This window comes from Camelina sativa, chromosome 15, assembly GCF_000633955.1.
Source record: "Camelina sativa cultivar DH55 chromosome 15, Cs, whole genome shotgun sequence".
Taxonomy (NCBI): domain Eukaryota; kingdom Viridiplantae; phylum Streptophyta; class Magnoliopsida; order Brassicales; family Brassicaceae; genus Camelina; species Camelina sativa.
Window position 1 is genome coordinate 4,162,528 of NC_025699.1, and position 22,103 is coordinate 4,184,630.

A 22,103-nucleotide genomic window follows, 5' to 3' on the forward strand; every position below is an offset into this window, starting at 1 on the left:
CCGAATGGATCCTAAACCTCTATATCCGAACTATCCGGAACCGAATGGATATATCCGGAACCGAACCGAATACCCGAACGCCCAGGACTAACTGGAATAGCTGGTCACGTTTCTAGGCTTGTCATGATGGACGATAACGTCTATGTATGGTTTTCTATCATCACAAATTTTGAAGATTTAACTCTTTTAATTAACTAAATAATAATATACGGTTATCTTATAGTTTTACTTGATAAATTATGTGAATAATTTACTTGGACGTGTCACGTGTGTTGTATACGAATGAATGACTACTTGGATAATCGGAAACAACAAGACTGAAATTGTTCTCTCGTCAGCTTCACCGCCAATCAGCTAATTATAAATACTCTATTGAGAGGAGGATTTGGGTATTTTTGTTCATTAATGGAGTTTCCAATACTTTTTCGTCGATTCGAGCAATTGGACTGTGAAAAAACCATAGTTTAAACGTCCCAGAGCGAAACGAAACCTACGAAGAACTCCGATAATGGACAGTAATAGGAAAAGCGTTAGTCACTCGCTCAGGTTCAAGTATCTTCTAGGTTCGTCTTCGTTGATCTTTTGCTTTTTCCCCCGAAACATCTCTCCCTCTCTCTCTCTCTCTCTTTGTAATTTTGCTTCTAAGAATTAGGTTTTTTTTTTCGTTTTCTTCTTGATCGAAATTTTGGAATTAGGTACGCAGTTTATTTCCAGAAGCATCTCGTTCGCAGTCAATCCCTGGATCGTGAGGCATCTAACGGAAGAAGACTATGCGGTAATAGAGTGTGAGAGAGAACCCCAGTTTCAATTTTTAGGGTCGAATAGGTTGTTAGATTTTGGCAATGTAGGTGCTTTTGAGTATTTAACTTGATGGAAAGGATCAATTGGGTTGTTGCTGTATTTGGATGCGTTTCTCATTGTAAAGATGGGTTTGTTTCCTATTTCCAAGTAGCAAAACTTAAGCAATTAGGTTCCCTAATCATTATTCTAAGATGTGATTTAAGCGCCTAATTAAGTGAGTGGACCTTTAGCTGTGGAATATAACTATCTACTCATGTTTTTTTAACTCTTAGCTCTTCTTGATTTTACTCTTGCTACGTGGATTCTGCCACTAATTCAATGGTTTTTTTTTAGCTAATTGTAAACTCCATCTATGTTTTTTTTTTCACTGCAATGAAGCTCTACGCAATCCAGTTCCAACTTTTTGTTATCTGTGTCTTGTTTCTCAGCCGGGAGGGATTTCGGCGTGCTTGCATACGCGCTGACACTGAAAGGTATCCATACAGCACTTCACGCTGATCCACTTCACATTATCAGTTCAGGACTCGTTTTTCGGCCAGTGATATATTCCTTTACGTTTGTGTCGCAGTGTTGATATGACTAGGTTATTGAAAGTGGCGTGGATGACATTTCCACTCGGATTAGCCATTACTATTGCAGCTTGCGTCCTTGTGTTATGATGGCAGAACCTTAGTTACTCCGATACATATGCGCAGGCTATCTTGATTCACGGTACTTTGTTGTCCTTTCCTATGCCTTTATCATACTTCTTTGGCTCATATCCCTGAAATCTGAAATATTATGTTTGTTGTTCTCTTCCAAAGCTACGACTTTCTTTTTTTCGTGTAGAAGTTCTCCATTGATACCTCTTGTCTTTTTCTAATAAGATTTCTCTTAGGAGTCCAAATTTAGATTCTGCGAATGTAACCTACTTAATTGGCAGGATTTGCGTGTGTACTGGAGCTACTGGCTGAGCCTTTGTATATCCTCTCGCAGAAATTGATGAATCTAAAATTGCGGCTTAGTGTTGAGATTTTTGCTACAACTTTACGTTGTGTAGTTTTGTGCTCTCTCATAGTCATGCAAACTAACATGGTACAAATTTGTGTTAACAAGTTATTAGTTCTTATACCATTCCATTTCGTTTCTAGCGATGCTTGAAGAAACTTATATGATGATAGAACTAAGATCTAATTATTATTTTCAACATATGTAGGAAAAAGGGATAATCTTTGCAATTTCCCAAGTTACATATGGAGGTTCCTTATTTCTTGGGTACTGGGCTTATTTTCTCTTTTTTGATGTTTTCAAAAGTTCGGATCTCTTTCCTTTCAGGTATGAGCTCTCTCTATTCCTTGATCTCCTTACCAGCATTCTTAACTCTTTGATATATTCCATTCATTTCCAGTAATGTTCAACAATTTTGGTGATGTCACAGACCCGGGACCTTCATGGATTTCGATGAGCAGCTCTCGAACATGTGCATGCTATTTACTTTTCAGTCCTTCCGAAAGTTGATTCTCCAAGAAGGTGAAAAGTTGGTCCTGGTATGGTTTGATACATCTTATAATCAGGCTGTTTATGGGATCGTCGACAAACTAGGCAAGTTTTTTTGGTGAAAAATGTTAGAAAGTTTTACAGCGACTAAGTATATTATACATTATAACATTACAGATTCTCTAAAATTCCAGGAAGTTTGGTTGTACGCATGGTGTTTCTTCCCTTTGAAGAAAGTACATACACTACATTTGCCAGTTTCGCATCAGGTTTATTTCTCTCCTGAATTTAGTGTGGTCCAGTATGTAATAAATCTTAATGTTTCATGATGTTGGTTGACTCCCTGAGTTTACCATATATGGTTTCTGTTTCTCTTCTCTCTTGACAGGTGATGATAACCAGCATAAGAGCAAGGAACTCGGAGATCGTCTGACCGAGGCCTTAAAGTTTGTAATATTAATAGGTATATTCCTATCTATTGAAGTAAAAACTTCTACTCGTAATGTGTTTTTATCAGTCCCTAAAACCGAGCGGCAGCTTTATAACTTCATTCCAGATCCTAAATCGTTTTTGTTCCTCAATGAATATAAGACTTTTTGACTCTAATCTTCGGTAACATCCTGGAAATTTCTAGGTCTTACATTTATGGCATTTGGCCCGAGTTACTCGTACTCTTTTATCAGATTGTTATATGGTGAAAAATGGAGCGATGGAGAAGCTTCCTTGGCACTACAGTGTTATTGTCTCTACATCATCGTCCTGGCCATGAATGGTTAGTAATCACATGCAGATTTGCCTAATGCTTATTCACTTCTTGATTTTGCGTCAGTCTTGAACCTTTTTAAAAAAAAATTCAGGAACCTCCGAAGCATTTTTGCATGCAGTTGGAAAAGAGAATCAACTAAAGCGCTCAAACAACATGTTGCTTGTATTTTCACTGATCTACATCATATTAAATGTTCTGCTGATAAGAACTTTAGGAGCAGTAGGTCTAATCTTGGCGAATTCCATGAGTATCCTTCACCCACATCTATTTGTAATTATTTAAACTAGAATCAGCTTTTGTTCATCTCTTTTTTTTTGTCTTCTTAACTCTTTAAAAAAGATATGATTCTAAGGATCACCTTTTCGGGGCGATTCATCCAACATTACTTCCAGGTATGCTTGATTAATCTTCCCTATATATTATGTTGCGATGATGACCCGTCCTATTTTTGTTTGTTTATTAACTTCAATATTCTCTGCAGGGCACTTCTTCATTCTCGTTCCGAAAATGCTTACCTTTAGGCTGGCAGGTTCTTATCTTTTCGGGCATAATCACTCTTATCTCAGAGAAAATGTTTCTTAACCATAAGAATTTCCGTGAAACATTTCGTCTCCATTTCGCCATCGGTTTCCTCTGCTTCTGTCTCTCAGCCATTGTCATGTAAGTCCTCTCCAATGACAACCACAAACCTCCATTTCAGAAATCAGACTTTTACAGTCTTATTTTCGTTCTGAAAAATGTACTTTCTGAATAATTTCTGAAATCTTGTGTTTTGTCTCTTGTAGATACCGGTGTGAGAGACCGTTCATCAATACATATATACGTTTCGGGAATCACGATCACGGCGACTGAATAAACCGGTGTTTAGGAAGAGAGAGTCGGAATTTTTGTACAGTATTACTGAACCTGTTTTACTGAATTAGAATATATGTTAAGGGGGAGATCTATAATGTAGCCGATAGTACTGTTATATGAAATGATCAAATTTCACAAAATTGAGACAAAAAAAAAAAAACTGTGGTTTTGGAACAAAATGCATAGTGTTCAATTCATGGGTCATACATAGGGCGGTTAGTGCTCAGACCAGAAATATTTCCCGTTATTTAAAGATTGGACCGATCCCGCCGGCACCAGTAGATAGCTGAACCGGATGACCAAGTTTTCAAAGAACAACAACAAAGTAAAATTGACGCGTGACGCGTGTGTAAAGCGTATGATCACGCAATGACGATAACACCCCTCACCGCGTACAAAGCCTATTCGTACTTATCTAATGGCTTTATCGTAAATATCTCGAACCCAAAGTATCTTTAATGGATATATAATCTGGACGTAGTTAATTATTTTTATCATCATATCTGCCAAAAGTTAAAAAAAATTCACTTATTTCATCTTCTTTGATCTCTCTCTCTCAAACTCAAAGCTTCATCTTCCTTCTTGTTCTCGGTTCTCACCATGTCTGGTTACCCACCATCGAGCCAAGGTTACGGTTACGGCGGTAACCCACCACCGCCTCAGCCACCGTACGGATCATCCGGCAACAATCCTCCACCCTACGGATCCTCAACCTCCACGCCGTACGCTGTTCCGTACGGAGCTCAGCCCGCGCCTTACGGTGCACCACCGTCAGCGCCGTACGCTGGTCCTCCTCCAGGAGGAGACCATAACAAGCCTCACAAAGAGAAACCTCACGGCGGCGCTTACGGATCTCCATCTCCCGGTGGTGGTTACGGTGCGTCTGGACCTTCCGATTACGGTGGTTACGGAGGAGCGCAGCAGCAGCAGTCAGGACATGGAGGTGGTGGTTACGGGGCTCCTCCTCCTCCTTCTTCTTATGGAAGTCCGTTTGCGTCTCTTGTTCCGTCGGCGTTTCCTCCCGGAACGGATCCGAACATCGTTGGTTGTTTCCAGGCTGCGGATCGGGACAACAGTGGGTTCATCGATGATAAGGAGCTTCAGGGAGCTCTCTCTTCGTATCATCAGAGCTTCAGTATTAGAACTGTTCATCTCCTTATGTATCTTTTCACCAACAGCAACGTCAGGAAGATTGGTTAGTTTTCTTGATTCTTTCACTCAAATTCAATTAAATTGTTCTAGGTTGATCCATTGTCTTGATTTCACCATCTAGGTTGAGTTCTTAGAAATCAAATTGTTAAATTTTCCTCTACAAATTGTTTGGTTGACTTTGATCGCTTTGTACCCAACGTCCCTTAGTCTCATACACCAAATCCTCAAGTTATATCATATATAAGTAATTGAAGTTGAAATTAATAAAGAAATCATCTTTTGATTATTCCTCCTGCAAGTCTGGTTTTTGAGTTTATATATTGATTTAAGAATTCAACATTGCAGGACCGAAAGAGTTTACTTCACTTTTCTACAGTCTTCAGAATTGGAGGGTAAGTTCTCAAAGGTTTTTGTTTTAGCAATGATTTGATGAAAATTGTTGGTCAAGGATGTTGGAATTAAGCTCATGTGGTTTTGTGGGATTTGGTTTCAGTCAATCTTTGAGAGGTTTGACAAGGACAGAAGTGGTAGGATAGATACAAACGAGCTGAGAGATGCACTCATGAGCCTTGGGTTTTCAGTGTCTCCTGTGATTTTGGATCTGCTTGTTTCCAAGTTTGACAAAAGCGGAGGCAGGAACAGGGCTATCGAATATGACAACTTCATCGAGTATGTTCATTCGTTTCAACCCTTTTTAACCATTCTTTTCTTACTATTAACAAGTTAAATTCATCACTGATTCTGGTTTTTTTTTTTTCCCATTGATGCAGGTGCTGTTTGACTGTAAAGGTATGCCTATTTTCATTCATAGCTAGGGTCACATTCTTAGACAATTGCAAACCAAATTCATTTACAGTAGTGTGGAATTGTGTTTTGATGTTTGATGGAATGATTTTGCAGGGGCTGACTGAGAAGTTCAAGGAGAAAGATACGGCTCTATCAGGGTCAGCTACTTTCAGTTACGAGACGTTCATGCTCACTGTTCTACCGTTCCTTGTCGCTTGAGTGTGTGATAGAGTCTCTGTCTTTCGTTTTCATATCAGCTTTTGGATCTTTTTAATTAGTTGAACTCCCAGATTTTTCTTTTACCTTTCTTGACTTTGCTTCTCTAAGATTTGGATGTAGCTCTTCTCCATATGAGCAAAAAACCTTTTAAACTAGTCTTGTGGAATAATTAACATACCTTTGTTAAACCGATTTTTCTTTCGCTTTCGCCATCTGGCAAGGTTATAATTGTTATTAATTTACATAAGTAAATCTGTAAAAAAACATAATCAAAACATAAGACTCTAATTAGAACCCTAATTATCTTTGAAAAACATATGAGAAGTAACACATATCAATACCAATCAAAACTTGTTAGTAAACATTAACCGCAGTTCTTACTCTTATATCTTATCAGTAGAAAAAAAAAAGAAAACGAAGGCAAACCCATATACAGTCAAGAAAAGCAAAAGCAAAAATAATAAAAACGTTACATATTTGGAAAAGATTATCTTTAATGACGTTTAATAAGATTGGTGAACCACTAAAAGGACATTTGATACTTTTTTGTCACTCTTCTGATTTTTTTTTTTTTTAACAAATGTAGATTGTTTTTTAGAAAGTGGTATGAACTAGATTTTCATCTAGGTAAAGATGATATTTTATTTCCCAAAATAAGTATTAACTAACAAAAATTTCGAATCCAATTTGAAATTAAAAATAATAATTTTTTTGCTTTACCATCTTCGAGAAATCAGAAGCCGTTGACACACACATGCGAATCGGACGGATGAGATTAGTCCATTATTAGATATTTGAATTCAAACACAGTAAAAGAGTTAACGTTACAATTTTTAATTTTTTTCCGCTTAGATTTGGATCCGACTCTAAATACCCGACCCAGATAACAAACAAAGAAAACGAATGAAACAACGCTTTGGAGCATTATAAAGAAAACATTCTTAAGCAGCGATTCAAAGAAAGAAGCAGAAGACGAGACACTACTCTCTTCAGTTTTCTTTCTTTTTTCTAGGGTTTGATCTGTTTGCCCAGAAGGAAAGAAACAGAGTCTAAAATTGGTAACTTCGATTTGTTTCCTTGGTTGATTCTGATTGATTCTGATTGATTTTAATCAAATTTCTTTTTCGTTTTTTTTTAATTTTCTTCAGTCTAATGACAAGTGGGTTGCACGAATTTAATCTGGCTTCAAGAAGAGCCGAAGAAGCAGGTTTGTTTTTGTTTGATTCGATAAACAAGATCGGAAAAAAGTTATGTTTCTGATTTGATTTTTTTATATGTTGTTGCAGCGGCGAGGAGATTTAAAGCGGTGCAATGGCTTCAATCTGTAGTGGGTCAACTCGGTATCTCGGATCAGCCATCGGAGAAAGAGTTTATTTCTTGCTTGAGAAATGGTATGGTTCTTTGCAATGCTATCAACAAGATTCACCCAGGAGCCGTTTCTAAGGTTTGGTTTGATTCCAATTGGTTTGGTTTGGTTTGTCTCGAGTTCCTCAGATTCCAATTTTAAAGTTTTTAACATTTCTTTAATTCAAACAAGGTTGTGGAGAACTACTCGTATTTGAACGGAGAGTATCAACTTCCACCGGCTTATCAATATTTCGAGAATGTTCGGAATTTTCTTGTGGCTTTACAACAGTTGAGGCTTCCTGGATTTGAAGCTTCTGATCTTGAAAAGGTAACACATTTGAAGCTTCTGATAATGGTTTTGATTCTGTTATAAGCTTTATGAAGAAGAACTGAATATATGAGGATGTGTAATGTTTCACACAGGATAATCTAGAGTCTGGATCAGTGACCAAGGTTGTGGATTGCGTTTTAGGACTTAAGGCATTCCATGAGTGCAAGGTAACGAGCAATGGTAATGGGTCATACAGGCACGTCAAAACGCCGACGTTTCAGCTCTCTGCGACTAAGATTCAGCAGCCTGTAAGTGCTTCTCGGCATTTGGACATGTCCTCGGTCCGTGAGAGAAATGATTGCACTGATGGTGAATCTGATCAACTCAAAGGTTTGTAAACATTCTTCTTCTTGAACCTTCATCCTCTAGTTGACTTGCGTTAAATGTGATTTGTTTTTAACACCAATCTTACTGCATTTGGATTGAATACTTGTAGAGATAGCCAAGTTGTTTGCAGATCACATTTTCAATTCCAAGGAAAACATTGATGAGAATCTTATTTCACTAGAGAATGGCACTGGGGTAAGTTGAAAGAAATGTTCTGAACCATTTGCTCGAGTATTTTTACTGTAACAGTCAGATCCACTTGGTTAAATTGCTTTCATTCTTTGGATTGCAGAATTCTAGAGCAAACTTCGAGAAAATCATCTCAAGATTCCCAGAGGTAAATTAGTTCATACAAAATCCATTTGCCTAGTGATGGTCTGTTTTTATTTAGCAAGTCTTATACTTCAATACTGTTTTGATAGATTTGTCTGACATTAATGATGTCTTTATGTACAGCTTCAGTCAGTATTCAAGAATTTACTTAGCGCAGCTACCCTGAAACCATCAGACTCAAAATCCATGCCTCTGGAGGAGTTACCTGTCCATGAAGAAGACCAAGTATGCTTTTTTTGCTTTTTCTCTTTACATGTGGCACGCAAATCTTACCTTAGAACTGCATTTTGATGTTGGTACCTGAATAGTAACTTTATATATCTTCTGTTCATCAGCCCTTTCCATGTCTTTTTTACTTCCAAATTTGACTAATGTTCTGGTTATGCATCCACGAGTGACTAGTATTATATTTTTCTCAATTTTTACCTTTCTAGTTTGCGCTGCTCTTTCATAGACACCTTTCTTTCCACAACTGTTTAAAAGAGTTCATGTTTTAGTTTACACTAACAGATTGTTGGTTTTATTTTGTACAGTCCAGCAGCAGTCTCCTACAAAAGAAAAATTGCAACCATGAGCGTTTACTGCAAACACAAGAAAAGGAGCTTGCGGTACGTTTACATTTAATCTGTCTTAACGATGTTCTACTACTCGTTATCTTGACTTTAGTTTCTTATATCTTATACAAGATGTTACTTATGATTTACAAGATGTTACTTATGAGTTCTATGCACTACTTTGTGTCCTAATCCAGGTATGTTTCTATTGTTTAGGTTCTCAAGGCCTTGTTCATAGAAACTAAGCAGGATTTTAAGAAATTTCAGGTTCATTTGCAAAGAGATTTGATGGAACTAGGTTAGTTTGTTTTTTGAGAATTCGTTTCTATCAGCTCCGGAGCAGACTGTCAACATTTCATTTTGAATTACAATCTCATTTTCTAGTTTCAAATTCAATTTACTGTGTTGCACAGGGAATCAGATGCAAGAGATGTCATCAGCAGCTCAAGGATATTACAAAGTGGTGGAAGAGAACCGGAAACTATATAACATGGTGCAAGATCTTAAAGGTAGAAAGTAAATAACACAAGTTTTGCTCTTCTAATGGAAGTCGTAATGCCATGTCTTGAATCTGCAGGAAATATAAGGGTGTACTGCAGAGTTAGACCAATCTTCAATAGTGAAATGAACGGAGTAATAGACTATATAGGAAAAGATGGCTCTTTATTTGTTTTGGATCCATCGAAGCCTTATAAAGATGCAAGAAAAACGTTTCAGTTTAATCAAGTATTTGGTCCAACAGCAACTCAAGGTAATTTTGCAATGTCTCAAGAGGCTTATAAAGCTTGTGTTAAGTCTCACACTTCTTTGTTTTAGTAAGATATCTTTGAAACTTTTAAATTCATTTGGACAGATGATGTATTCAGAGAAACACAACCATTAATCAGATCAGTGATGGATGGTTACAATGTCTGTATTTTCGCTTATGGCCAAACGGGATCAGGGAAGACATACACAATGGTGAGAATTGTTCTACAGACTAGAGCATCTTCTTGCCTTTCTACATATTTAGTTACTTATCATTTTGTTCTTTTCTTATGCAGAGTGGTCCTCCAGGCAGATCAGCTACTGAAATGGGAATAAACTATCTGGCTCTCAGTGATCTCTTTCTGATATGTGATAAAAGAAAGGATATGATGACATATGAGATATACGTCCAAATGGTCGAAATTTACAATGAGCAAGTCCGAGACCTTCTAGCAGAAAATTCCTCATGTACCAGATATCCTTTCATGGCTGCTGAAACTTCAATTTTAAAAATTTCCTGCTTTATATATTTCACATGAATCGGCTTAGTGTTCTTCTTGACTATATGTGCACATTAGATATTCGAACTTGTTCCAGTGAAGATGATGGCTTGAGTCTTCCAGATGCTACAATGCATTCTGTAAAATCTACCAAGGATGTCCTTCAGCTGATGGAGGCTGGTGAAGTGAATCGTGCAGTTAGTTCCACGTCCATGAACAATCGAAGTAGTCGGTCTCACAGGTACTAAACTCAAAACTACACTTCCAGAATTATGGAATTAATGCTTTGTGATCTAAAATTAATTTCGTTCTTGTAGTATTTTTATGGTGCACGTACGTGGGAAAGACACATCTGGGGGAACCCTTCGAAGTTGCTTGCATCTTGTGGATCTTGCAGGGAGCGAGAGAGTAGATAAATCAGAGGTGACTGGAGACAGACTCAAGGAAGCACAGTATATCAACAAATCTCTTTCTTGTCTCGGAGATGTAATTTCTGCCTTAGCTCAGAAGAATTCTCACATCCCATACCGAAACAGCAAGCTAACTCTTCTACTTCAAGACTCATTAGGTACTAATAACCCTTCATTTGCTGGTTTGTGAACAAAAAAATTCACTGAATTTCTGTCATGTCTTCATTTCAGGAGGACAAGCCAAAACATTAATGTTTGCTCACTTGAGTCCTGAGGAAGACTCTTTTGGGGAAACTATCAGTACGTTGAAATTCGCACAAAGAGTTTCAACAGTCGAACTTGGAGCTGCTCGTGCACACAAAGAGACTAGAGAGGTTATGCATCTCAAAGAGCAGGTTTGTAGAGACTTAAGTCTTGTTTGGAAGCTAAACAGTAACAAAATTCGTTTCTAGTTGATTTTACATCTAGTGAGCTAACAAAAGCTTTGTTCTTCTTTCAGGTTGAAAACCTGAAGAAGGCTTTGGGTAACGAACAATGGAATAATGTTTCCAACAGTGGAGCAAAGGAGATAAAATCTCCTTTCAGCAGGCCGATTGCAACAACAGAGAGAACTCCTCCACGTCTCAGAAGATTAAGCATCGAAAACTGTAGCAACACAAAGGCAAACCTTGAAGACAGGAAAGCTATTAAGTCACCATTAGCTTCCCGTCGTGCACAAGTATTGAGTTTTGAGGGTCCAAATTCCTGTAAAGACGAAGAAAACAGTAAAGTATATCCCATCACGGAAGTGCAACAGCTCAAGAATCCACGGAGTCCTGTAAGCGCTTATCAAAACCGAGCAATGAAAGTAGATGGCAGAACAAGCATTCCTCAACTCCAGCTATTGCAGACACCTGTTAAAGGAGCTTCCAGAAACGACATACAGATGATTTCTGTGGATTCTAGGACAAATGGAAAAGGTTCACATATACGGAAGTCCCTGAGGACAATCGGAAAGCTGATCAATGGCTCAGAGAAGAGGTATGAATAAGACTGGTTATTCCAATCTGCTTGATAATACTTTGGCATTTTACCTGTTTACTGAAAAACCTTTATGTTACCACAGAAAAGAGAACATTCCTGTGGATCCACGGTCACCACTTGGAGTTGCAAATCATTTCAGCCATATAAAGTCCCCGGACACAAGCAATGCTAAGACTATGCGACGGCAGTCACTCACAGGTGTAATGCCACCAGGACAAGAAAGATCGCGTAGGTCCTCAATAGGAGGAAACCCAATTGAGATTGGTAAGAAAGATCTTAACATAAGTTCATGTGCCTCTTTACCCCTTTTCATCTGAACAATAATCAATAACTAAGAATTTTCTTTTGTAGATGTAACTAGTACAAAAGGTGCAACTGGTACAAGAAATGCCAAGACGCCTCCACCTATGCGTTCAGCATCAAAGATAGGGAAGAAGTGGGCGTAAGAAGCTATTGAAGAATAACACGTTCTCTTGCTTTGGCTCGAAGCTTAGTATCTCGTTGAAAGTCTCTTCAGCATCTACTCTTCAGTTTCCATTCAATAGGATGAAATTTTTATTTCTTCTTCCTGAGTAAATAAGAACTCAACTTTAGAGGGATCTGACTGTAACATAGATGGCTCTTGTTTAAGCCATTCTTAACAGTTTCGTTGTTTGTCTCAGAAACATTGAATTCATTTATGTCACGGTTTCATTAAAATCTTTACAAGAACTCTGTACTTTCTGTAGTTTGTGCAGACTATACACAGCAACAACAACAACAAAAAATGGAAATCCATTTCAGGTCAGCTAATCGATTTTGCATACACATCAACCAAAACCTTCTTGAACCTATGGAGATCTAACATCACTTTCTGGTCGTTCAGGTATATCCCCTTTGTGAATTGCCACCCTTTCCGAGTGATGCTGTTTGGGTCTCTTAGAATTGGATCATTTTTATCATATCTTTCATACAATGAGCTCTCTCTTGCAAGAATCTTATAACCAATGTAGTCTAGACCGAGCTTCTTTGCCGGTTCTCGATAATATGTCTCTGCTGCCCAATCTGTTCCCAGTGGAATGATTTGAATAAAGACACCTCCAGGTTTCATGAACAGAAAATGGGTCATGGCTGCTCCATGTACCCCAACCATGACATTGCTTGAGTTAACCGCTCTGTAAATCTTTGCCAGCTCCGTTGTTCTGTCAGGTCTCAAAACCTCGACTTCAAACCCGATCCTCTGAGCCATCTTCACCATGAGAGCCTCGTTTGTTATCCCTCGAGACCCGGTTCTTGAAAACAATGCAAGTTTTGGCCTATGAGCCTTTCTTCTCTTTGCTACTCTCGCATGGAACCGTTGCTCCTCTTGCCTGTCCAGTCTGTTGATTCGAGGCTTATAGGCTCGATCAAGTACATTTCTGAACTCATTGATGGTTGTTTGTTGTAGCGTCTTGCATCTGAGAAGGATCGACGGTTAAATCACCATGGATTCTAAGACCAACAATAGCTTCCTTGAAACAGTGAGTTCTCTTGTCTTTGTTGAAATCAATAAGAGGATAATCAGAGAGCTGAGAGAGAACATCTCCATACTTCATCTCCCACCACCTGTGATAGTCAGCAATCACAAAGACAACCTTTTTGTTGAAAGGTTTAGATGTTATATACAAAGGAATAAGCCCGTCGTTGAACTCATGGTAGAGGTTTCCGGTATACCCTCCGGTAGAGAATATCACGGCGGGTACGTCATGGTTCACTTCGCATTTATGCTTGTCGCCAGAAACCTTCACATCTTTTGACATAAGTTTCAGCTCACCAATGGTGTCCATTATACTAGTTTCCCACTTTCTGGTGTATGGTTTGATTGTTTCTTGCAAGACGTGGTCGGTGAGATCATTCGAGGTGTAGAGAAAGATGGAGGAAGGAGAGTGTGTTCTGATATCGCCTTTCATGAAACAGATGTCTGAACGATACCCGTTTCTGTCACAAGATATGCTCTCGTCTGCATAATTATACCACAGAAGAAATAATGAGTATCTCTTGCTCGATGCTTCAAGAACAGTAAGAAACAGAGGATTAGGTTTAGGTACTAACCGTTTTGTGACGTCTTAGGTGATTCTATATCGGTTTCGGAAACACGATTTTCAATCTCTATGATTGAAGAATCTGCAAAAAACATACGAAGTGAAAAAAGTTTAGGACAATAATAAAAAAGAAAGATTTACTTGTAGTATAAGATAAAAGAACCGTACCGATGAGAAACAGAGAAGAGGGGTAAGGGAAATAGAGGAGCTGAGGAGCAAAGACGAAGCAACTTGAGATAAGAGAGAAGAGAAGAAGATAGATAAGCTTAGGCTTCGATCTCTTTGAGCAATTCCCACAAGAACTTTTCAACCCGAAGACATAAGGAAACAGCTTTGTAGATTCGTCTACTTTGATCTGTGCTACTTTTTTCATATTCTGCCTCATCATTCACTGTTATTCAAGTGAAGAACACATAGAAAGAGAGACGTATGCAGAGGGATATAGTGAACTTTTTTCTTTGTAAACAGAATTTTTCTATCTCCTTGAATACGTAAGGGGAGAGAAAGAGAGAGAGAGAGAGAGAGAGAGAGAGAGAGAGAGAGAGAGAGAGAGAGAGAGAGACGTTTTCAGGGTATTGTTGTAAGGTTTGATCAGAGTATATATTTAGAGAGAGAGACGTTAGCATACTATTCTATTCTTTGGAAGAGAGAAAGAGAAAAGTAGAGGAGAGAGAGAGCGACTCGTTTCTTGGTATTGTATAGGAGCAGAGGAGAGGAACATACTACTAATTCTTTGCGATGTCTTTGAGATGGGAATGAGGAGACGTGTGGGAGAACGAGAAAGGGACTTTGGCCAAACCCATCATTCATCTTTAGGCTTATATATGTCGCTTGCATCACAAGATTCCTTTTCCTTAAATCATGTTTGGTAATACTAATAAATACTTACTTATTATTAATACTATATAAATATATATACTCGTCTTAGTTGAAATCATCCTATCAGTGACATATTCAACTTCCTTAAATGGAATTTATGTCTAAATCAGCATGAAAAGTGAAACAGTTTTTGAAGTTAAAAATCAAGTAATTTGGCCACATATATTGATTTATAATTCAATGTTTTCTTTCTGGCGTGCTGGAGTCTTATTATCTGAGGTCCAGCTAATTGTGATCTTTTAATTTAGACTAACAATTTTTTTTTTTTTTTTAGGTTGAACCGAGTATAAAATAAAGACTGCATGACCCAAGACTAGTTTATGGTTCAAACTCAAAAACTTCCAAAAAATAATAAGTTGTCATAGCACAAGGCCATCGAAACATACGATTTGTTTATATGGATGATTTTAAATTATAGATTCAAATAAATGATGAGACCAATCTACTCATATAGGGATGACTAAATAAGTATAAAGAATTCCAAATTATTGGACAAAGGAAGAAACGATCAAATAGCCTAATGGAGGCGTTCTTAACGGTCAAATACATACAACATGCCATATTCTAATAAGTACCAATTTCTGTTGCACTAATATTTGACATAATTCTTGTAATGAAAAAATATAATCCGAAGGAGTTTCTAATTATCCAAGGATTTTTTATTCCAAAAAAAAAAAAAAAATCAGTTAGTGGGCGAAAAAATAGTCAAATAAAATTTTGTGAAGAAAAAGTTGGTGGACGAAAATTCTAGCTTATTTAATAATGACAAAAACAAATAAGAATAGGGAAAAATGTCATTTAAATCATGAACTTTCAAATTTTGGCCATTTAAACCATGAACTTTGTTGTAGGCCATTTAAAACATCAACTTTTGTTGATTAGTTTTTTTAAACACGAAGTTTCGTTGACCAAGCCAAAAAAGACATGACGTTAAATCCGATAGTTGACCTACTAACAGACGTTACTTTGCCGTTAATCACTCCGTTACTGACAAAACGACGTCGTTTTGATGGAAGTTTTAGTTCGAAAAAATGTCATTTAAACCATGAACTTTTTAATATAGGCCATTTTAACCATGAACTTATAAATGTATATCATTTAAACCATAAACTTTCAAATTTATGTCATTTAAACCATAATACATGAATACAATGATCAATTCTTCAAACTCTAGTGTAGTGTCCTAAAACAAGATGATCAATCCTTCAAACTCTAGTGTAGTGTCCTAAAAAATAAAAAAGACTCAAAACAAATAAAAAAAGACACAAAAAAGAAGGATGAATTGATGTTCTTCATTCTCTTTTTCAGAATCACATCATGAGGCAGAGTCGAAGAAAGAAGAGAGAAACTAAACTAGGGTTAAACGGTTTAGCCGGTTAGGGTTAAATAATTTTGCGGTTTCTAATAAACCTACCAAACCGCAATCCAGTTATCCAAATCAATTGCGCCGAACGGTTAGGCTTTCTCTTTTCGGTTTGCTTCGATAACCAAAATTTTCAGGTTGTCTAGTTTTCACCTAACGCCCAAGGCAAGTTCATGATTTATGTGATAGAAATTTGAAAGTTCATGATTTAAATGACATACATTTACAAGTTCATGGTTTAAATGGCCTATATTTAAAATTTCATGGTTTAAATGATATTTTTTCGAACTAAAACTTCCATTAAAACGACGTCATTTTGTTAGTAACAGTGTGATTAACGGCAAAGTAACGTCTGTTAGTAGGTCAACTATCAGATTTAACGTCATGTCTTTTTTGGCTTGGTCAACAAAACTTCATGTTTAAAAAAGTTAATCAACAAAAGTTGATGTTTTAAATGGCCTACAACAAAGTTCATGGTTTAAATGGCCAAAATTTGAAAGTTCATGATTTAAATGACATTTTTCCCAATAAGAATATGATATTCTTAATCTTTTCAACATATTAGGAAGATAGTATCTACTATCGTATAATACAAATTCATGTACAGTTTAAGTTATGTAGAAAATTCTAAACGTCGATATAAAGTATTGCGACCCACTTTAGACGTACGACCAAGTTCGAAAAGGTGTAAAGGTCATCATATACATATATAAGATAAAAAATTCACCGATACTAAAAAAAATTAGCAAGAGGCTTTGATTAAAAAGGGTATACAAATATATATATAACTGTCAAATAATACGTCTGTGTATACATAGAATATGGTGTGATGCCAATATCTTACCAAAGTTTTTGCCACTATTAATTAAATTATCGCCTCGTGTAAATTTTAGGTTATGTTGAAGCAATTAATTATAAAATGTTTAAGAGGAAAATTTGATTCGATGAGAACTGCAATATAAGTACGCAAAGATGATCATTGAAGACCGCGACTAAATTAGCTTTATCGGGAATTGTGAATTTATCCATATCCACTTTAAGACGATCATAATTCATGAGTAAGTCCTAATGCATTCAGTGATCGATCGGAAATTTTCTTTAATATGGCCATGAATGGACACTGCTTTTAAATTGAGTTTTTGGATTTAGTTTTTAGTTTTTAGATTTTAGATTTTAGTTTTAGATTTTGGTATTAGTTTTTTAAATGAAAAATCTCAAAAAAAAGGTTTTTGGTTTTTGAGAAAAATTAACGTAAAGAATCAAAAACTAGATTTCTTAAATTATAGAACAATTGAAAATCTAGAATCGTGAATGGAAGACTATAACAAAATAGTTTCCCTAAATTTTAGGAAAACCAAAATTTTAAAATCTTGATTGGTATAAAAATGAGATTTTGAAAAACAAAAACCAAAATCTCTCTCAAAATCTACAAAACATTCAAGGCCTAAGTGTTTTCTTTGTTGAATAGTACTAATTTATAGTCTACGAAACAAAACAAAACAACTTTATAAAAGAAAGAAGAGAGATCCTCTCATGGGCATGGGTATGTCGACCAAAATCAAAATATAGTACATAAGTTTAATACTACTACATATTATACACTTGTGATAATCATTTGCTTACATGTGGTTAGTTCACACGTCAATTTAGAGTTGCTGTGTATATATAAATTCGATTAATTAAATAGCACATAATTATAATAATTACTTTTATATTGCAGATTTCGCAAGAAAACAAAACTTGAATTCTTAGGGTTAGTTTAAGAAAGTTCATAAAAGTCAAATCATAGTATTAGACTATTAGTATATAATAATAACCTTGCGATTGTGAGAGCATATATATTAATCAATGCATTTCAATTCGGATTATCCGATCCTAAATAGAAGTTTTACAATATATGTGTTTGTTTAATTGGTATTTGCCTGGTTATGTTCATATATATGTTTGTTTTCGATATCCGATATATATTATAAGTCGTATGTTGTACTGTGTTTGGTGTGTCATGTGCTATGTGTATGTGTGTGTGCATGGACATAATGCGAAAAAAGGGAGTGGTGGCAGACCAAAAAACAATTTAGGGCTTCAAAATGTTGGGCCAGATTTGTTCTAAAGCCTGTTATCTTCTTATATCTGGTCTGTGTTGTCATATCTGCCGTTGGATCGTTACTAGACACGTGGACGGTTGATATATTCCTGAGTTCGGTAACATCGCATTTTTTTTTCTAAATATTCTTCTCGGGAGAGAAAAGAGAACAAAACAAATCGTTGAAGAAGTAAAGTAAAGAAGAAGCTCAAGGCGCGACGAAGAAGACGAAAGTGGCAATCTTTAGTAATTACAGTCCAATTACTAAAAAGGGGTTTTAGGGTTTTTAGTTCTGAGCAGAGCAGAGAAGAGAATCGATGAGTGACGCGTTTTGTTCAGACTGTAAAAGGCACACGGAGGTTGTGTTTGACCATTCCGCCGGAGATACAGTTTGTTCCGAGTGTGGTCTCGTGCTCGAATCTCACTCAATCGATGAAACTTCGGAGTGGCGTACCTTCGCTAATGAGTCAGGTGATAATGATCCTGTTCGTGTCGGTGGTCCTACGAATCCTCTTTTAGCTGATGGTGGTCTCACTACTGTCATTTCTAAACCTAATGGTTCCTCTGGCGATTTCCTCTCTTCTTCTCTTGGTCGATGGCAGAATCGTGGATCTAATCCTGATCGTGGCCTTATTGTTGCCTTTAAGACGATCGCCACTATGGCTGATAGGTAGGGTTTGTTTCTCGAAATTTTTAGGGTTTTAGTTTCTGGAAGCTTCTCAATTTCAACTGTTGAATTCGATGATTTTTGCTTGTGGTTAGAAATTTTGAAAATTCAGTATTGAGAAGCTCGATTTAGATGAATTCTTATAGTGGGTAAATTAAGTAAATGTATGTAACTAAAAATAGAAACTATCTTCTTTTAGCTTTTAGGAAAATGAAGAAAAAAAACTTGATTTGGTTCAATACGTTCTGAAATGTTATTGTGAGGTGTTTTGTCACTGTAAGTTAGGTTGATTGACAAAATTACTAATCTGATAAAAACTTGTGTGTTTCTCCAGGTTGGGCCTTGTGGCAACCATCAAGGTACTCTTTTTTTTCTTTTCTCTTACTAGTAACTAATCTAAAGGCTTTGCTTGAAATGCATTCTGTTTTGAAAGTTGCTGATGTTTCTTGGAATGTATGTAGCTTGCCAATGTTTATAGAGTTTCTATCCTTATTCCATTGTTTTTTTTTGGTGGTTTTTGATCTTCTATTGAAGGATCGAGCCAATGAGATTTATAAAAGGGTAGAGGATCAAAAGTCAAGCAGAGGAAGAAATCAGGATGCTCTTTTGGCTGCCTGTTTATACATTGCTTGCCGGCAAGAAGATAAGCCACGAACTGTCAAGGGTACTACAAAAACAGATTTTTAGAGTCTTTATATCTCACCATCTGCCTTTTTTTTAACCCTTGCTGATATTATGTAGAAATATGCTCTGTTGCCAATGGAGCTACTAAGAAGGAGATTGGTCGTGCAAAAGAATACATTGTCAAACAGTTGGGGCTGGAAACTGGACAATCCGTGGAAATGGGTACTATACATGCCGGAGATTTTATGGTCAGTTCTCTTTAAATTAGTGCTTCTTGGTTCACGTATCCACGATTTTTATCAAGTCTGACTGGTATATTTGCAGAGACGTTTTTGCTCCAATCTTGGTATGACCAACCAAACCGTGAAAGCGGCTCAAGAATCTGTGCAGAAGTCGGAGGAATTTGATATAAGGTTACACCACTAGCCATTGTTGTCTTATTGCTTGTTTTCTGGATGTATCGGTTTACAGCCATTCATTCACACAGGAGCTTTTAACCTGTTGCAGGAGGAGTCCCATATCGATTGCAGCTGCAGTAATATACATTATAACTCAGCTGTCTGATGAGAAGAAGCCTCTCCGAGGTCTGTTCCATTCGCACTTTGTGAATGTAAACAAGTTAACATCACACGAAGTCACAAACTATCTGACATTTTGAACCTGCAGATATATCGGTGGCAACTGGAGTCGCGGAAGGAACTATAAGAAACTCTTATAAAGATCTTTACCCTCACCTTTCCAAGATCATACCAGCTTGGTATGCTAAAGAAGAAGATCTCAAGAACCTACAAAGCCCTTGAGTGTCTTCTGACTCTTCGCTCCTACTCAGCTGCCATGCCTTCCAGTTTCGATTGGGAATTGAAGGGGTTATAAAGTAATTTGGTCCGAAGTACGACTCGGGCCACACTTAGACAAGATATTTACAGTAGATTTGTATCAAAATCTCTCCATAAGATACCATAAATTGTTGACTTAACGAGACTGTATTTCCTGTTGATCTCACCATTTCGAACATCATGCCACCGACCTTTGTAACTCTGCTAATCAAGCCACCGACCGGTTTAAGGATTGGTTTTTACTTCTCAACACATGACACAGAAGAACTCATCGGTTCTGAAGTAAAAAGTGATTACAATTAATTAGGAGAATTGGAAATAATACGTTTTTTACTTTGTTATTTACAGTTTACCAAGAAAGTTTAAAAGAAATGACTACTTTAAAATTTATGTTATCCGTGGACAATACATCATCAGCATCTAAATATTGATAAGATTATATTTTCAGAAGTATATAATATTCGGATTATAATTAATAAAATATCCAAGCAGCATCAAATATTTGGAACTTAAACCTAATGATTGGAATCATTGAACTTCCTCTGAGAGTTGAAGTTTCCTTTTATAGAGTTTCAGATTTAGAAGTAGTCATTGTCTTTTAAACAAGTCTATAAAACGTAAGTTATTTATTAACAAACGTGCAGTATCAAATTTACATTTGGATTTGTTTAACACATAACCAAAGTAATTATAATGTAACCAAGTGAAATCAACCACTCTAGCTAGAGAAAAAACTAAAAAAGTACATATATTCTTAGTTCAATTATTTCCAATGGAGTATATAGAAGAAGAAAACAAAAGTTACATGTGCTGTTGAGTACACGAATATCTTGTAAGCTGCATAAATATCTTTAGGTTGGGCCAAGTGCTATAGGAACTCTTACATTTTAAACATGCCAATTTGTATCTAGTGTGCTTTCATCATATACACTCAATTTTGATCGTATTATCTAACATATATTTTAATATTTTTTTTTTTTACTCAAAAGGAAATATATTGATTTAAACTGAGTCATTACAGAGAGGTTGTAAAAGCCAGAAAGATTTTATGACAGATTCAACATAATAATCAACATTTTGACAACCAAATTTTGCTAAGGAATCTGCAGCTGAATTATAAATATCTTATAATTTTGACAACCAAATATTTTAATATTTATTTTCAAGATTGTCAAAGTAAATATCTTTCTGTAATGTATTATGTATGCTTTTAAAGTGATCAGTATATTGAAATTCTTCGATTATATGAGCTAGTTGTTATCTAAAGAAAATATACTGAACCCCTTAAAAATCTGAAAAACAATATTCTTCTTTATAATTTTTTTGGTAAAAGCCTAGGTATTTTCGAGATGAGCAAACAAACCAAAATATGAGAATAGTAATAACAACATTTTTCAGACTGAAACAAATGAAGTTATTTCATCAACCTCTAAACCAGTTTTAGAGTCAGGTTATACTACTTTTTTTTATTTGATATTAGTATGCGAGACGGTTGGATTTTATCTTGCATTTGTTGTTTAAGAGATGTACACACTATAATTTTCCATGATTGAAATAATACACACAATCCTACCATAAGGATTGATTGGTGAGAGGGTATGACTATGGTTGGTGAAGAGGAGCGGAAAAGACTTTACCCAAATCTTACCAACTCCACCCATTATCAAATTCTTTTATGTATTTTTGTTTCCTCGCAATCAATTGTTTGGTAAGCTTTTCTCTCTAGCCATAAGAGAAATTATACGTACTTAACGTCCATTCCCATAAAATCAATAGTAGTATTTTATAATCAATGGTAGTATTTTATACTATATATAGGCTAAAGATCCGGATGTCTTTGTAGTTTTGGGTGTTGTCCCCATATTTTGGATTCGGATTGTGTTGTTTAATTGAATCTGTACGACCAACGAAGGCTCTCAGTCCAAAGCTGATTAAGGTGGAGTTAATTATACCCATTTTAATTT

General features: G+C 36.3%; 3 protein-coding genes and 2 pseudogenes across 4 annotated transcripts; 4 read left to right on the top strand and 1 right to left on the bottom strand.

Annotated features, from left to right (window-relative positions):
* On the top strand, positions 300–4,042 carry LOC104745207 (annotated as a pseudogene).
* On the top strand, positions 4,396–6,260 carry LOC104745208 (probable calcium-binding protein CML49). Its single transcript, XM_010466399.1, has 5 exons — positions 4,396–5,093; positions 5,396–5,442; positions 5,544–5,719; positions 5,821–5,839; positions 5,951–6,260. The coding sequence occupies exons 1-5, from the start codon at positions 4,499–4,501 to the stop codon at positions 6,053–6,055; spliced, it is 942 nt and encodes a 313-aa protein (XP_010464701.1). The 5' UTR covers positions 4,396–4,498; the 3' UTR covers positions 6,056–6,260.
* Positions 6,925–12,328, top strand: LOC104745210 (kinesin-like protein KIN-14G). 2 transcript variants are annotated; one of them, XM_010466400.2, is made up of 20 exons: positions 6,925–7,113; positions 7,204–7,262; positions 7,342–7,499; positions 7,593–7,730; positions 7,826–8,063; positions 8,170–8,255; positions 8,353–8,397; positions 8,517–8,618; positions 8,927–9,001; positions 9,164–9,245; positions 9,361–9,456; positions 9,525–9,698; positions 9,801–9,907; positions 9,991–10,169; positions 10,268–10,435; positions 10,512–10,762; positions 10,836–10,999; positions 11,104–11,624; positions 11,710–11,891; positions 11,979–12,328. In XM_010466400.2, the coding sequence occupies exons 2-20, from the start codon at positions 7,208–7,210 to the stop codon at positions 12,071–12,073; spliced, it is 2,916 nt and encodes a 971-aa protein (XP_010464702.1). In that variant the 5' UTR covers positions 6,925–7,113; positions 7,204–7,207; the 3' UTR covers positions 12,074–12,328. The 2 variants fall into 2 exon arrangements, with proteins under 2 accessions (XP_010464702.1, XP_010464703.1); XM_010466401.2 differs by having other exon boundaries at positions 8,176–8,255.
* On the bottom strand, positions 12,300–14,465 carry LOC104745209 (annotated as a pseudogene).
* Positions 18,181–20,383, top strand: LOC104745211 (transcription initiation factor IIB-2). The gene is made up of 7 exons (XM_010466403.2): positions 18,181–18,682; positions 19,014–19,038; positions 19,214–19,343; positions 19,421–19,551; positions 19,628–19,716; positions 19,811–19,887; positions 19,970–20,383. Exons 1-7 carry the CDS (start codon positions 18,330–18,332, stop codon positions 20,101–20,103), a joined length of 939 nt encoding a protein of 312 aa, XP_010464705.1. The 5' UTR covers positions 18,181–18,329; the 3' UTR covers positions 20,104–20,383.

Excerpts from the sequence above, each read along its gene's own strand:
- LOC104745211 (XM_010466403.2), top strand. The coding sequence starts at position 18,330 with ATGAGTGACGCGTTTTGTTCAGACTGTAAAAGGCACACGGAGGTTGTG. Across the intron at positions 19,039-19,213 it reads GCCTTGTGGCAACCATCAAG|GATCGAGCCAATGAGATTTA; the intron begins GTACTCTTTTTT and ends CTTCTATTGAAG. Across the intron at positions 19,888-19,969 it reads TGAGAAGAAGCCTCTCCGAG|ATATATCGGTGGCAACTGGA; the intron begins GTCTGTTCCATT and ends TTGAACCTGCAG.
- LOC104745208 (XM_010466399.1), top strand. The coding sequence starts at position 4,499 with ATGTCTGGTTACCCACCATCGAGCCAAGGTTACGGTTACGGCGGTAAC. Across the intron at positions 5,094-5,395 it reads CAGCAACGTCAGGAAGATTG|GACCGAAAGAGTTTACTTCA; the intron begins GTTAGTTTTCTT and ends TCAACATTGCAG. Across the intron at positions 5,443-5,543 it reads ACAGTCTTCAGAATTGGAGG|TCAATCTTTGAGAGGTTTGA; the intron begins GTAAGTTCTCAA and ends ATTTGGTTTCAG.
- LOC104745210 (XM_010466400.2), top strand. The coding sequence starts at position 7,208 with ATGACAAGTGGGTTGCACGAATTTAATCTGGCTTCAAGAAGAGCCGAA. Across the intron at positions 9,246-9,360 it reads AAGAGATTTGATGGAACTAG|GGAATCAGATGCAAGAGATG; the intron begins GTTAGTTTGTTT and ends TGTGTTGCACAG. Across the intron at positions 10,436-10,511 it reads CGAAGTAGTCGGTCTCACAG|TATTTTTATGGTGCACGTAC; the intron begins GTACTAAACTCA and ends TCGTTCTTGTAG.